General features: G+C 50.5%; 1 protein-coding gene across 5 annotated transcripts in view; it reads right to left on the minus strand.

Moving 5' to 3' along the window:
* Positions 1-12,822, minus strand: part of SPTBN1 (spectrin beta, non-erythrocytic 1) — a 195,706-nt gene that overhangs the window by 13,337 nt on the left and 169,547 nt on the right. For all 5 annotated transcript variants that reach the window (XM_029231553.1, XM_029231555.1, XM_029231554.1 and 2 more), the window contains 10 exons: positions 12,378-12,641; positions 10,978-11,202; positions 10,261-10,350; positions 9,809-10,087; positions 9,007-9,137; positions 7,595-7,799; positions 6,836-7,210; positions 2,920-3,164; positions 1,651-1,789; positions 576-660 (listed from right to left, as the gene is read on the minus strand). In XM_029231553.1, the coding sequence (XP_029087386.1) occupies positions 576-660; positions 1,651-1,789; positions 2,920-3,164; positions 6,836-7,210; positions 7,595-7,799; positions 9,007-9,137; positions 9,809-10,087; positions 10,261-10,350; positions 10,978-11,202; positions 12,378-12,641 (2,038 nt within the window). The remainder of the gene's footprint in view (positions 1-575; positions 661-1,650; positions 1,790-2,919; positions 3,165-6,835; positions 7,211-7,594; positions 7,800-9,006; positions 9,138-9,808; positions 10,088-10,260; positions 10,351-10,977; positions 11,203-12,377; positions 12,642-12,822) is intronic.

Raw genomic sequence — 12,822 nt, forward strand, 5'->3', positions numbered from 1 at the left:
CAATCATAAATGCTCTTCCTGATACTGTATATTATGGACCCTGTGTTAGCTCACATATTCCTTTATAAAATGAGATTAAAAATAGGATCTACCTCAGAGGGTTATTGTGGGAAGTCAATAAAGAAAAACATATAAAACACTTAGAATAATGCCCGGTTCACTGCAAAATCTTTATCGTTCTAAGCTTTCGTAAGACCTAACAAGCCAACTTTCCACCTTCTTGACTCCACAGTAACAATTCTCCTTAAAGATAACTGGCGGAGAAGGGGCCCCTGTCTGCACTCTCCCAGAGGAATGCCACATCCTGTCGTCCCCATACTGTTCCTACACACTCAGACCCCACTCACAACACTGAGGCCAATCATGAGGTGAAAGATAATGAATATGTCACAGGGAACTACTTAAAAATACTTATTAGCATGAAATGGTGAAACAGGATATTAAAAAAGCAGCATTCAGAAAGACTCCAAAAATCATTAAGAGATAACATCATATCAAGTCAATTAAAGCAGGTAAATAAACTGGCTTGCTTTCAGTGGGGACCCAAAAAGAACAGAGATTAGGTACATCCTTACTCAGTCTTAACCATTCCCATCGGTCTTCCCACTTGTCAATCATTTCTTTCCTCTTTTCCGTCAACTGCAGTAACTTCTCCTTGATCTGTGAGAAAAGAGGACCCCAAGGACATCTTAATAGAGTAGATCACATCCTCCTAGTCTGACCCTTGATGGGCCGCATTGCGGTACGTGGGCCTCTCACTGTTGTGGCCTCTCCCGCCGCAGAGCACAGGCTGTGGACGTGCAGGCCCCAGCGCCCACGGCCCACGGGCCCAGCCGCTCCGCAGCATGTGGGACCCTCCCGGACCGGGGCACGAACCCATGTCCGCTCCATCGGCAGGCGGACTCTCAACCGCTGCGCCACCAGGGAAGCCCAAGAAAAACACTTTTTATGTAGAGACCACCACTAAGGCAGGAAAGATCTAAGGACTGCTCAGTTTATCCGCGTACTGGGAGAGGAGAGAAAAGCATGGCGACGTTCCTTCCAGAAGGGGCTGGGAGGAAGGCCGGGCTCCACCCAAAGCTGCTCTGTCGTGAGGAGGCCAACAATGCACTGAGCCCCCTCCAGACTCCGGGGCTCCCTGTGGCGAACACACTCAAGTTAAGAGCGGGGGCCGGCGAGAGGGGCAAAGCCCTGAGCTCTCGGAGGCCTCACACTGATAACCACTCCCCCTCTGTGTCACCAGCATCCCAACTCGACTTAGCAACCATCCACTAAAGAGCAAACAGATCTAGGGCACAGGTGACAGAGAAGGGGTGACACCTTCTAGAACTGATGGAGGAGGTGAGAAAGGACGAACCCTTGACCAGAGGCCCTCAAAAATTGTCTTCGGTGCCATGGATTGATTGGCTCTATACCTAGAGACTTGCCTGTCTTATTCCACACATACAGGGAAGAAGCAAGGAGTTCTGAAACCCAGGTAAGTGTGTGCGTACGTGTGTGTGAATGTAAGCATAGATTTCTCTCTGTGTGTGTGTCTATATATGCCCCCCCCCCCCACACACACACACACGCTCACAAGAGTGAGTCACTTTACATCTGAACACCAGCTGCACTCACCACAGGGGCCCCAAAGCGTAAGCGGCATCCTACCTCCTCTGATGCGTAGTGCTTCCTCGCCAGCAGCGATTTCCCAAGTTCAATGCAGGTCGTGAAACTGTCATTACGAGCATCGATTTCTGCTTTGATACCTTGATGATTATTCATTAATAGTTCAACAGAGGACACATCCCTAAAATTACACAAATAATACTTCCTTTAGGAGACCAAGCTTTTCAAACAAATGTGTAGGTTTCAAAACACGTAATTAATTTGAAGGAAACTGGCGGCACAGTATCTGGTTCACAGTCTGAGCGCAGGCTGGGTCACTGAGCTGCAGCGCAACGATGGTGTAACTCAGGCACAGCTTCACAACCTAACACTGAGAATAAGGCTACTTTTATTTTTGTGTGTGCGCTGAAACAATTTTTCTAGGTGGAGACCAGAAAAACCACTGGATCTCTGTTCAACCTTTTACTCTGAAATGCACCTCAGACTCTTCAAGAAGGTACAGAGGCAGTCACAGGTGTCCCCAGTTGTACCCCAGTGAGTTAGCTGCTGAAGGTTCAGGACATGTGTGTTTTAAAGAGCAGCAAATACTGTCTCCTTATTTAGACATGAAGACACACAGAGCAGGAACCAGCCAAGCAATCAGCGACTGGCAGAGCCGTGAGAACGTCTCATCCATCAAAACCGACTGACTGGAGAGTCCTGACCTAAGGAAACACAACTGCTTCATGTATGTAACAACCGTATTTCTTCTTTTGGAGCACAGCCCATCTCTCAGGTACGGTGAGGGCTGGAGCCGGCAGGGGTGAACAGGAGGCTGTCTATGTGCCTGCTTGTACACCCACGAGCTCCTCTTCACCGCTCTGCATGAAACGTGGCCAAAGAGAAGACACAGAACAAATGCTAAATACGAATCCCGAGACACCATTAGAGCAGACGCTGAGCGTAAGAGGCACCTTTGGTAGTATGTCTGAAAAGGGATAGAGTGGGTTTTGATCTGACAGACATAGAAAAAGAACTCAGAAAAGCCATCTCATTCCAGCAGTGAGGTAGAGCTAGTCCGGTCCCAGGTATGCGGCTGCTTTGAGGCACGAGGCCCACAGATGAGAGCACGATGGCCTGGGTGAGCGTGGACCCAGGGGGACAGGGTCGGGGAGAAATGAGGAGGGCTCCACAGGGCTCGACTACACCGGGCCCCTCGTTCCCTGACAACCGTGTGCAGGAGACAAGTGGCTCCCCCCAAAACCCCTCCCCGCCCCCGCTCCGGCCTCGAAGCTCTGGGGTAGGGCCCAGCCGGGAGGCCGGCAGCATTACCGTGGCTTCTCCTGGGCTTCGATCTGCCGGATGACATCCTCCATCCACAGCATGAGGTCGCGCACCATGCTGAAGAAGCGGAACTTGTCCCCCGTGTCCACCAGCCGCACCCTCCGGCCCTCGCAGGCGTCCAGCAGGGCCTTCCAGGCTTCCAGGACCTCGTTCTCCCGCTTCTGGATGTCCTCGGCCTTGTCGCCCGCATAGGCGGCCTGGAGGCGGGCTGCATCCTCCTGCAGCTGTCTCACCTGCGAAGCCGCCAGGAGACGAGACAGGTCGGAGCTGGGCCTCTGCGCCACCACCCGGCCTCCCACTCCCCCTCTGCGCACCATTCTGCCTTCGCGCTGATGGGAGCCCTGGTCGGGAAAGGTCCCCGGAGGTGGCCCAGGACGTGAAGACGGCACAGAAACACACGGTGTGCACCCAGATACAGTAAAGGATAAACACCTAATCTGCTCCTGCATGGTACCGACGGTGTTTTTTTAAAATGGTACCGACGGTGTTTTTTTAAAATCAGGAATGAGAAACTGCCATCAAGAACTCATTTGGAAACACCTTTTCCATTAGCTATGTGAGGTTGCTGCTGAAAACAATGTACGCATCACCTGTAAGAGCTCCCACAACGGCACATTCCAACGTGAAAAACAAAAAAACAGCATTTAACGCAGCTGAAAACGCTGATGCCAAAGAAGAGAAAATCTTAACCAGCCAAAAACTTCAATAAAAACTCTGGAGAGCAAGAAATGCCAGTGAGCCTTATGAAAATATGCTACATGGAGATACTGTAATTTGTCATCTCCTAGTTGGCAAAAATTCAAGCTTGATGATGTATATATGTCAGTGAGCTGATTCACTGCTGATGGGACACAAGGTTACAGCTCCTGCAGAAGGCGCAGGCAGTACCCACCAAACTTATAAATGTGTGTGCCTTTTGATTTCATGATTCCACTTTGGGGAATTTATCCTACATATACGCTTGCACTTTTAGGAAATGAAATACACGTAAGGTTATTTATTGCACCAATGTCTGTAAATGCAAAAGACTGAAAATAAAGTATCTGTTCGTCCATGAGGGACTGGTTAAATTACAATGGCACATTCATACAGGAGGCTCCCATGCAGTCATGAAAAAGAATGCGGAAGGGCTCTGTGTACTCATATGAGAAGTACTCCAAGATGACGGCTATGTAGAGAAGGCAAAGCACAGAGAGTGTACATAATGTCAATACTTTCTGTGTAAAAAGGGGGAAAAAAACAAGAAAAGGCTTTCACCCTTTTGTTGGCGGCGAGGGTGGTGGTGGAGGGCAGATACACCTTTACAAGAGAAACTAATAACCGTGGCTTATTTTGTATTCAAAAATTTCCATCTCTTATGTTTTATATAAAGTACGTACTAGTAATGCCATACTCGTGCACAACATCTAATTTAAAATATACTTGTATGGGGAGTACACACTCAATCTTCATTTACTGATCAAAGTGTGAGGACAACAGACATCCTGAATGATAGCAGCCTTCAGATGTCCGTGAGGGGAGTTATATGGAGAAACATCACGGGGGCGGGGGGGGGGGGGGGGACACTGGGGCTTGTGGGGAGGTGTACCGACCCCGATCACTCAAAAGGCTCTAGGTGGTGGTAGGTAAGGAAAACAGATTTCTGCAAGAGATGTAAAGAAGAATCAATGGGGTTTGGTTTCCCTGGTGATTTGATTTCCGTATCCTAAGAGACTTTTGGAAACATTCTTTAAATACGGCTCAGGTATTAACTCAAATCACAATAAGCAAGTTCCTAGGAAATTATTTGAAAAGCTTATCTCCTCTATGACTAACCAAATCTTTCCAAACAAAAAAAGTTTCCTGGATCTCTAGCTGTTTTTAATTTGTTCTCACAACAACAAACAAGGTAGACGAGGAGAGCGAAAGCAGAAATTCCCGCTAGAATTAACTACTGCTTTGAGGAGTCACTGCAGACCATCATCAGGTTCCCTCATGTCCACTGTTCCCGCACAGAATGGAGGATGGTGGCGGGTCAGGCTGGCATTAAGAGTAAAGCAGCCAAGGAGGAAATGCCATCGGCTTCTGGAGCCTGCACCGAGAGCCCTCCCTTCTGCTCTAACTGCAGGAGGGGCATGCATACTTTTGTGGCTGAAATGGCCTGGCCCAGCGGGTATGGTGAGGTGCAGACTATCAGGCTTGACGGAACAGATTCCTGCCCTGGATGTTCCTGGACTCTCAGTGGGCTCTCCTGCATCTCTCTGAGCCTCACAAAGTGAAGGGATTTAATGAAAAAAAAAAAAAACTGAAGGAGCAACTCTACCATCTCTGGAGTCTCCTGAAGTTCTAAAAGTAAATGATTTTACAGGTGTAGAGGAAAGACCTGCTGCTAATAAGGTTTCCAGGCATTCCAGAAGTTCTCTTAAGCTTTTTAAAAACTGTAACAATACACACTGCAATCCTTAAAGCATCAGGGAACCGAAGCTTAGGAAGGAAATTAAAACTTGCAGTGATACAGCATGACAGGCTCAATTCAAGCCAGGGTCGGCCCTTCTCTGGTGGCCGTGCTCTAACTGCACGTGCATGTCAGATTGCATGGTTCAGGATCCTTACACGCTCACCTGGTGCTCCAGGACCTTACACGCAGTGAGAGCCACTGAACAGGAAGCTGACGAGCTTTGGAATGGAGAATCCGCCAGCCATGGAGGAAAGGCTGGAAACCCGCACAATGCATGGGGGGCGCTTTTAAATTCTGCCTGATGCAGACCCTCAGCCACTCCACAAATCTCTTACATATTCCCTCCACACCTTCTACCTCCAAGGATGGAAAAGGGGAAGCCACTTAACGTGAATGGAGCCCCAGCTGTGACCTACCTACCTTTGCTTTTAGAAGGGGCAAATTCAGGGGAAAACAACAGCAGTAAAGGTGGTCCTTCCTCAGAACAAACCCCAAAGCACACCAAAGAAGGCTGGCACACTAGATCAGGGGCGGGTCCACGGCAAATCTGGGCTCCCTGTTTTTATAAAGCTTTGCTGGCACACAGCCACGCCCTTCGCTTTCGGATTGTCCGTGGCTGCTTTATGCTACGATGGCGGAGATGAGTAGTTGTAACGGACTGTATGTCCCACAAAACCAAAACTCTGTACTGTCTGGGCTTCTACAGAAGAAGTCTGCCAACCCCTGCAGTAGATCACTGACGAGCTTCTAAAAGGTAAGAACAAACCTCCTGATATCCTGAAGGCTGATATGTTTAAGAAAACAGACTTCTTCTCTAAGATCTTGAAATGTAAGGGAAAAGACAGATACAATTTGTTTTTCATCTGACAGGCATAAGACTAAGCAGGAAGCTGTGCAGGAATGAGAGTGTGAATTAGAGTGATTGCACTACAGGTCATTACTGTTACATTGTCATCACTTTGCCAGGCAGCTCTTAAACAAAGCCTTCGTGTTAACCGCTTCATAGCGGGGAGGGGAAGAGCGGGCACAGTAAAACGTTAGAGTCTCGTCTTCTCTCTTCTCCGATACATAACTCAGACTCTGGTTGATGGAAAATAATGAGGTATCATTTTGGAAATTCTTCCGGAGGGATATGCCAACGTAATTCAAATTCTTGTTGAGAAGGCCTAAAACTTGTAAATGTCTGTGTATGTGTCTGGGTTGTTTATTTTAATCATAAGTACTGTTCATCCAACAGTGTCTGCAAAATGTGGCACACTGAGAATGTTACGGACTGGTAAGCTCTCCCAGATGGAGTGTTACAACAGTGTGTGTGATACATGTGTGTGCACACGCATGTCCGTTTGATTTGGGCAGTTCTCTGAGGCATGTTTTGCGGAGCCAAGGAATGGAGAGAGATGCTCCGAGAGGCACAGAGACACTACGGAAAGAAGCCCTCCCACCACCGCTGGGCAGCGCCTCACCCACCTGAGTGCCCAGAGCCTGGATGTCGTGCTCAAACGTGGTGTGCATTCTCTGTAAGGTCTCCACTGTGTTCTGATCTCTCCCGAGCTCCTCGGGGAGTTTCTTGTGCTTGTCCTGGATGCGCCCAAAGATCTCCTTGGCATCATGGTAAAACTTGTGCAGTTCATAGGAGGCGGCGAGGATCTGCGTCCTCGTGTCGATGAGCTCCAGGAGGTCAGCCCAGGCTTCGTTGAGCCCGTCCTTCCACTCGGCGATGGTGGCGGCATCCGAGTGTCCAGAGTTGATGAGTTCATCTGCCATGTGATTGACCGTGTCCACGCGCTCCTGCCCAATGTTCCCTGTGTCCCGGGCGAATTCCCGGAATCGTTCTTGTAGCATCTGAAACAGGGGTGCGCACCAAAAAATCAGTGAGACTACTGTGAACACTTTATTTCTTGATCACACGAATGTCCTTTGGAGAGAAATGCCTGACTTAACAGATCTCAGCTCCAAAGCCTCTTTATCAATCAGGCTTCCTCCTTGCTCACTGCCGCCGAGTAAGGCCCGGGCTCCATCTCCTCTGACCAGAGGAGGACAGGGCGCAGCAGAGAAGTTCAACAACCCCCAAGTCACCCGGTGACCAAAGTGTCAAGTTGAAACGAAACCCCGCCATCTTTGGCTCGAGTCTGGGGTGCGTTCTCTGCTCACAGACAAGGCGCGCAAGGGGCCTTCCGCAGCCCGCGTGCGCCGCGCGGCCGCCCGGGCCCTGCCCGCGGTACTTGCCGTGACGTGCTCGTAGTCCTGCCCCAGCTCGTGCGACCCTGCGACCACCTCCCTCTCGGCGATCCACTGCTCCAGGTCGTCGACCTCCCGGTTGAGCTGGAACAGCCGGTGCCTCTCGTCCAGCTTGCCCCTCCTCTCCTCGGCCAGGTCCTTGAGGCCCGCATACAGCTTGTCCACCTTGGACTGCCGCATGCTGATGCGCTCACTGTGGGGGGGCGAGACGAGGGGGACATGTTCTTCAGGGAGCCAGTAAATGAGGGGAAATGCCAAGAGATCACGTTTTACAACATTTCTCAAAGGAAACCTCAAGTTAACCTATTTAGCCTAAAAAATAAAACTCTGAACTTTGACCTCAAGTAATGAAGAGCCAACGTGTAACAAAACACAGTGATTGAGGACAAAGGCCATCCTGGCCGTGATGACGGAGGGAGGGGAGAGAAATCGAAAACACTGCACTGCTGGCTCCATATGTCAGGACTTCCTCTGACATTAGAAGTTAACCCAGGATCCGTTCTCAGGTGCCATGCTGTCGAAGGGACAGATAACATCCCCGTCTGCACACACCTTGACCTTCTCTGGGCTGCATGCTCTTCTCTGCCAGGAGGGCGGGCCCTGCTGCTCCCATTTCCTGGGTCCTGGGGGTGTAGCATCCATCCCCCTCCCTCCAACTTCTCCCAGAATGACAGTCTTCCAGCATGAAAGCAGTCAGACAAGGACTTCTTGATGCCTGTCCTTGGGAGATGAGGAAGGCCACTTTCCTGGGAGTCCTGATCACGAACCCCTGAAGGACACCCTGTACCAACCCAGCCACTGACCTCATCTTCAACTTGCCTCGGTTAATGCACAAAGCCGATTCTTGTCTGTCTGAGCTGTAACAGGCAGTTCCAGAGAAAGCCTAAAATGACTGCCACTGAAGTGAGCGTGTAAGCCTGGTATGTAACATTGCAGGAGTACCACACACTCCTTTTTCTTATTCCCGAGACATTCTCAAGACTCAATGTATAAGAGTTCAGAGGCGGCATCATTTTCTTCTCGGTAGCCCTTTTAATTTACAGGCCCAAGTATCCTTATCTATTGCTCTATTAAAACTAGTAATTACTTTCCTAAACTGGGTGACTTTTTAAACCCAAGGGTAGGTGCTTTTATCACCTGTATATCCATGCAAGTCAATCAGTACTTCTGACGCATGAAACCAATAATCTTCTCTCAATAGGGCTTGGCCAGCAGGAGATAATCAGCCCGCAAGAGTGAGCTCCTGTAATGCAACCGTTCACCCTTCCTGTTCAGCACAGGCCTACTGGGTCTGTTTTAAAAATGCTTCCCAAAGATCTACATTACCAGTTACTCGAACAAGAGGCCCCGACTGGGGAGGAACTGACAAGCCAGTCTCATCTTCACGGAACGGCACTCACCTTTCTGGATGGTTGTCGGCCACCAGGGCCCGGCTGGTCTTGGAGAGCTGATGCACCGTCTCCGCGTAGTCCTCCACGGCTTGTTCCAGAATCTGGTGCTTCTTCAACATGGAGACGGCGCTCTGCTCATCCTGCTTAGAGAGGGGGCCGTCACAACCACAGCCGTCCCCCAGCCCCTTGACCCAAAACCCCCCGGAAGAGGGGCCGGCTGACTGCGTGGTGTGGCAGGAGGAAGACTTGGCAGAAAGAAAAAAAGCCACAGGTGTGATATGGGCGCTGGAATATGGAGCGCTCCACGAGCTTCAATGTGGACTGGACTGTGGGAGCCTCTGAAAGACGGACATGAGGATGACGCAGGGTGACGAGGACCTGCTGAAGTATGAGGTAAAGCCCAGGCAAACCAAGTGTATCCTGGCTGGCTGAAAACCTCTCCACGGTCTAACAGATGTAGATAACAGCATCCTGGTGAGAATACTTTCAAATGCTGCTAGACTGTCTCAAGAAAAAAGCATCTAGTATATACTGTAAAAGGCAGACTTCGGCAAATTTCTATTTAAAAAAGCGGAGGGCATGACGAATCCGGTCTTAACGACAATACCGGGATTCAGACGAGAAAACTCTGCGTCGAGGGGCAAAGAGCCAGGTTCCAGCCACCGGTATGCACCACGCTGCCCCCACGACCAAGGCGACAACGAAACGTTTCACAAGGACGTCGCCCCCAGCGGTGCACAAGCTCAGGCTCTGCGTCTGAGGCTCTCCGGCGGCAGGGCTTGGGGGAGGGGGCTCGGCCTCCCTGCCTCACCTTGGCCTTCTCCTCGGACATCATGTACAGCTCCTGCTCGCTCATCCACGCCTCGGCCTCGGCCGCATCGAAGTAGTACTGCTGGGCCTTGTGCGCCTCCTCCAGCCGCCGGTGCCGCTTCTCCGTCTCCTCGATGAGGAGGCCCCACAGCTGCTTCAGGTCGGCCAGCCTCTGCCGGATGGCCTCGGCGTTGAGGCTGCTGTCCGTGACGATGTTCTGGCTCCTCTCAAAGATGTCGTCGATGCGGGGCTGGTGGCCCTGGATCTCCTTCTGCAGGGTCTGTGGGAGCAGGGCATACACGCCGGAGGCTCGCTAAGCCGCGGCAGCTCGCTGCGTGCGCCGCGCCTCGGGGGCCGAGGAGAAGCCGCCAGCCCTCAGAGCTCCCCCGCTCACCGCCATGCCGCGTGGCGCCGACTTACCGGGAGGAGCCAGCCCCCAGCAGACACGCTTACCTGATTTTTCTTTATTAACAGCTGCACGGTCTGGAGGTTGTGGCCGTGATCCGTGGAAGTTGCCAAAGGCATCCTCTCTCCAACCCACAACTGGAAGGAATTGTAAATAGGTGGTCAGGGGCCACTCAAAGAGAACAAATATTTGATGCAAACGAGGGCAGGAGGGGAGAGCAGGGAGGCCAGCGTGAGAGAGGAAGTGTGTTCAACCCCACTGGGGGATAAACGACAAGGTCCTGCTGTGCAGCACAGGGAACCATATCCAATATCCTGTGATACAGTGTAATGGAAAAGAATATGGAAAAGGACATAGACACGTATAACTGAGTCACTCTGCCGTACAGCGGAAATCAACACACCGTTATAAACCAACTATACTTTAATGCAATTTAGAAAAAGAAAAAGAATCCCACTGGGAAGGGCGGCCTGGGGAGTCTGCCCTTCTTCTCCGATACAGGGCACGGGCCAGTCTTCCAGACCTTACTTCAGGCTCAATACCGGACTCCCCGTGAGTCCTCATTATTTGTTTTTAAAACTACGGTTCGAGGGGCATTAAACCCTTGATTTATGTTTAGAAAACCCGACAGAAAAACAGAGTTACATTTTGTGTGGATACACAGAGCAGGGCTGGGATGGCTCAGCCCACTGACATGACCAAGGTGGGTCGGGCCCAGCAGTGAGAACACGGGCACCAGGCTGGCCAGGCAAGGAGGTACTCACGATCTCGTCCTCCACGTCCCTGTTGAACTGGTGGATCTCCCTGGAGGCCAGCAGGTTCTGCTTCCTCTCGTTCAGGGGCTCCAGCAGCGCCATGAACTTGGTCTGCACGGTGAGGCGCTTGCTGTCCACCTCGTCCGTGCTCTTCCCCTCCTGGCTCAGGGCCTGCGCCTGGCTCTGGAGCTCTTCGATCTCCTTCTTCCGCACCTCCATCTGATTCTCCAGCATCTGAGGGCGAAGACAGACCCACCTTCACACCCGAGACGAGGGACACACGGAGGGTGTTGTAAAATGTTCCCTTGTGGCACTGGCCAAAATGGAAGACCCAAGAATATTCACTGATACAGTGGAGAGCCCAAGAAATGGTTCCGCATGGCCAGCGAACCAGCAATTAGCGCTCCACTTTGTCAGCTGATCTTTCCAAAAAAAATGCCTAGAAAGATTTTTTTCAACTTGGGCGCAACTGTCAAGTTTACCCAGGAACTTAGGAGGCAAATGACAGGGGAAACAAGAATTAATTATGGGGAAAGGAAAGGACAGCCTTCATCTGCCTGTTCAGAAGCCATAACGACGTTGGAAACCAGCTGAACCCCCAGGAAGGAGTCAGGTCTTCTGCTTCCAGTTCTTTTAGGCCAGAAGGACGGCCAATGTTACCATCTCCTCTTGATTTCTTCAGTCCGAAAGCTGATTATTCTTTTTTAAAACACTGGATAATGGCTAAAAACACCCTAACGGTGTATTTACATGAGGAAAACGAGCAAAAGCAGAAGCAGAGGTCTCTCACTCAGGAAAGACCACCCTAGGAAGCCCACACACTGCCGGCTTAGAGACAAGGGGCTGGCGTCTGAGAATAAACCGACTCTTTTCTTAGGTAGGGGAGGACTCGGCCACACACTACAAACCTGGCCCAGGGAGCTCCTGCCAGGTCCTGCCACCAACCTGCTTGCTCAACCTCACCAGAGCTGCTTCCTCCTCAATTCAGAGTAAATTCATTGGCCCTTAGATGGGCTTTACTGTGATGCAAAAAAAACCCAAATTTCTTTTATTATTTATCAAGTGCCCTGAACAACTCAGGTAACTATCACATATCTAGACGTTATACAGTCAAGTATGCAAACACAGTAACTTTCCTTCATGTAAATTGCAGACTAAATGAAATGAATATTTACTCAACTGTTAAGTGGTGATACTATCCATCAACCAAGATGATAACGAAAGAATATTTCCATGCATGGACACCCAACACTGCTACTGTGTCTTTCCAGTTGATTCTGGAAATGTCCCACGATGCTGTCAGAGCCCGCTGTGCTGGGTTAAAATCCCTTCACACACCAAGGGGATGTCTGAGAACACAGTGGGCGAGTTAAGACTATCAGGACCACGGCAGGGAAACAGCCACTTGCCTGTTGCTTTTTCAGCAGGATGTTGACACTGGTGAGGTCTTTGCCATAGTCGTCAGATTGAATCTGACTCTCCAGGCCGTGCAGCCATTTGTCCAGATCTGCACAGCTCTGGGTGAAGAGTTCAGCTCTGTTTGCGTCGAAGAGCCGCTGGGCCTTGGTCTGTGTGGTAGACTCAAGGACTTCCCACATTTTATGTAAACCTGTGAGTTTCTCCTTCACCACGGCTTCCGTCTCTGGCTTTTCTGAAATGAGCTGCATTCCTTCCTGGAAAACACACATACATGCAGTTTGCAGGAGAATAGGTGCCACTGTGAAAAACAAACCTGAGATATTTGATCTGTGAGTTTCTTATTCATTCAACACACACACACGTACGCACGCACGCACGCACGCACAGCCTTTCCACATAGAGTTAACTGCTCAACAAAATTGACAATGGCCTGGC

The sequence above is a fragment of the Monodon monoceros genome, unplaced genomic scaffold (genome assembly GCF_005190385.1).
Source record: "Monodon monoceros isolate NGI ecotype Baffin Bay Population unplaced genomic scaffold, NGI_Narwhal_1 Super_Scaffold_19, whole genome shotgun sequence".
In the NCBI taxonomy this organism is placed as follows: domain Eukaryota; kingdom Metazoa; phylum Chordata; class Mammalia; order Artiodactyla; family Monodontidae; genus Monodon; species Monodon monoceros.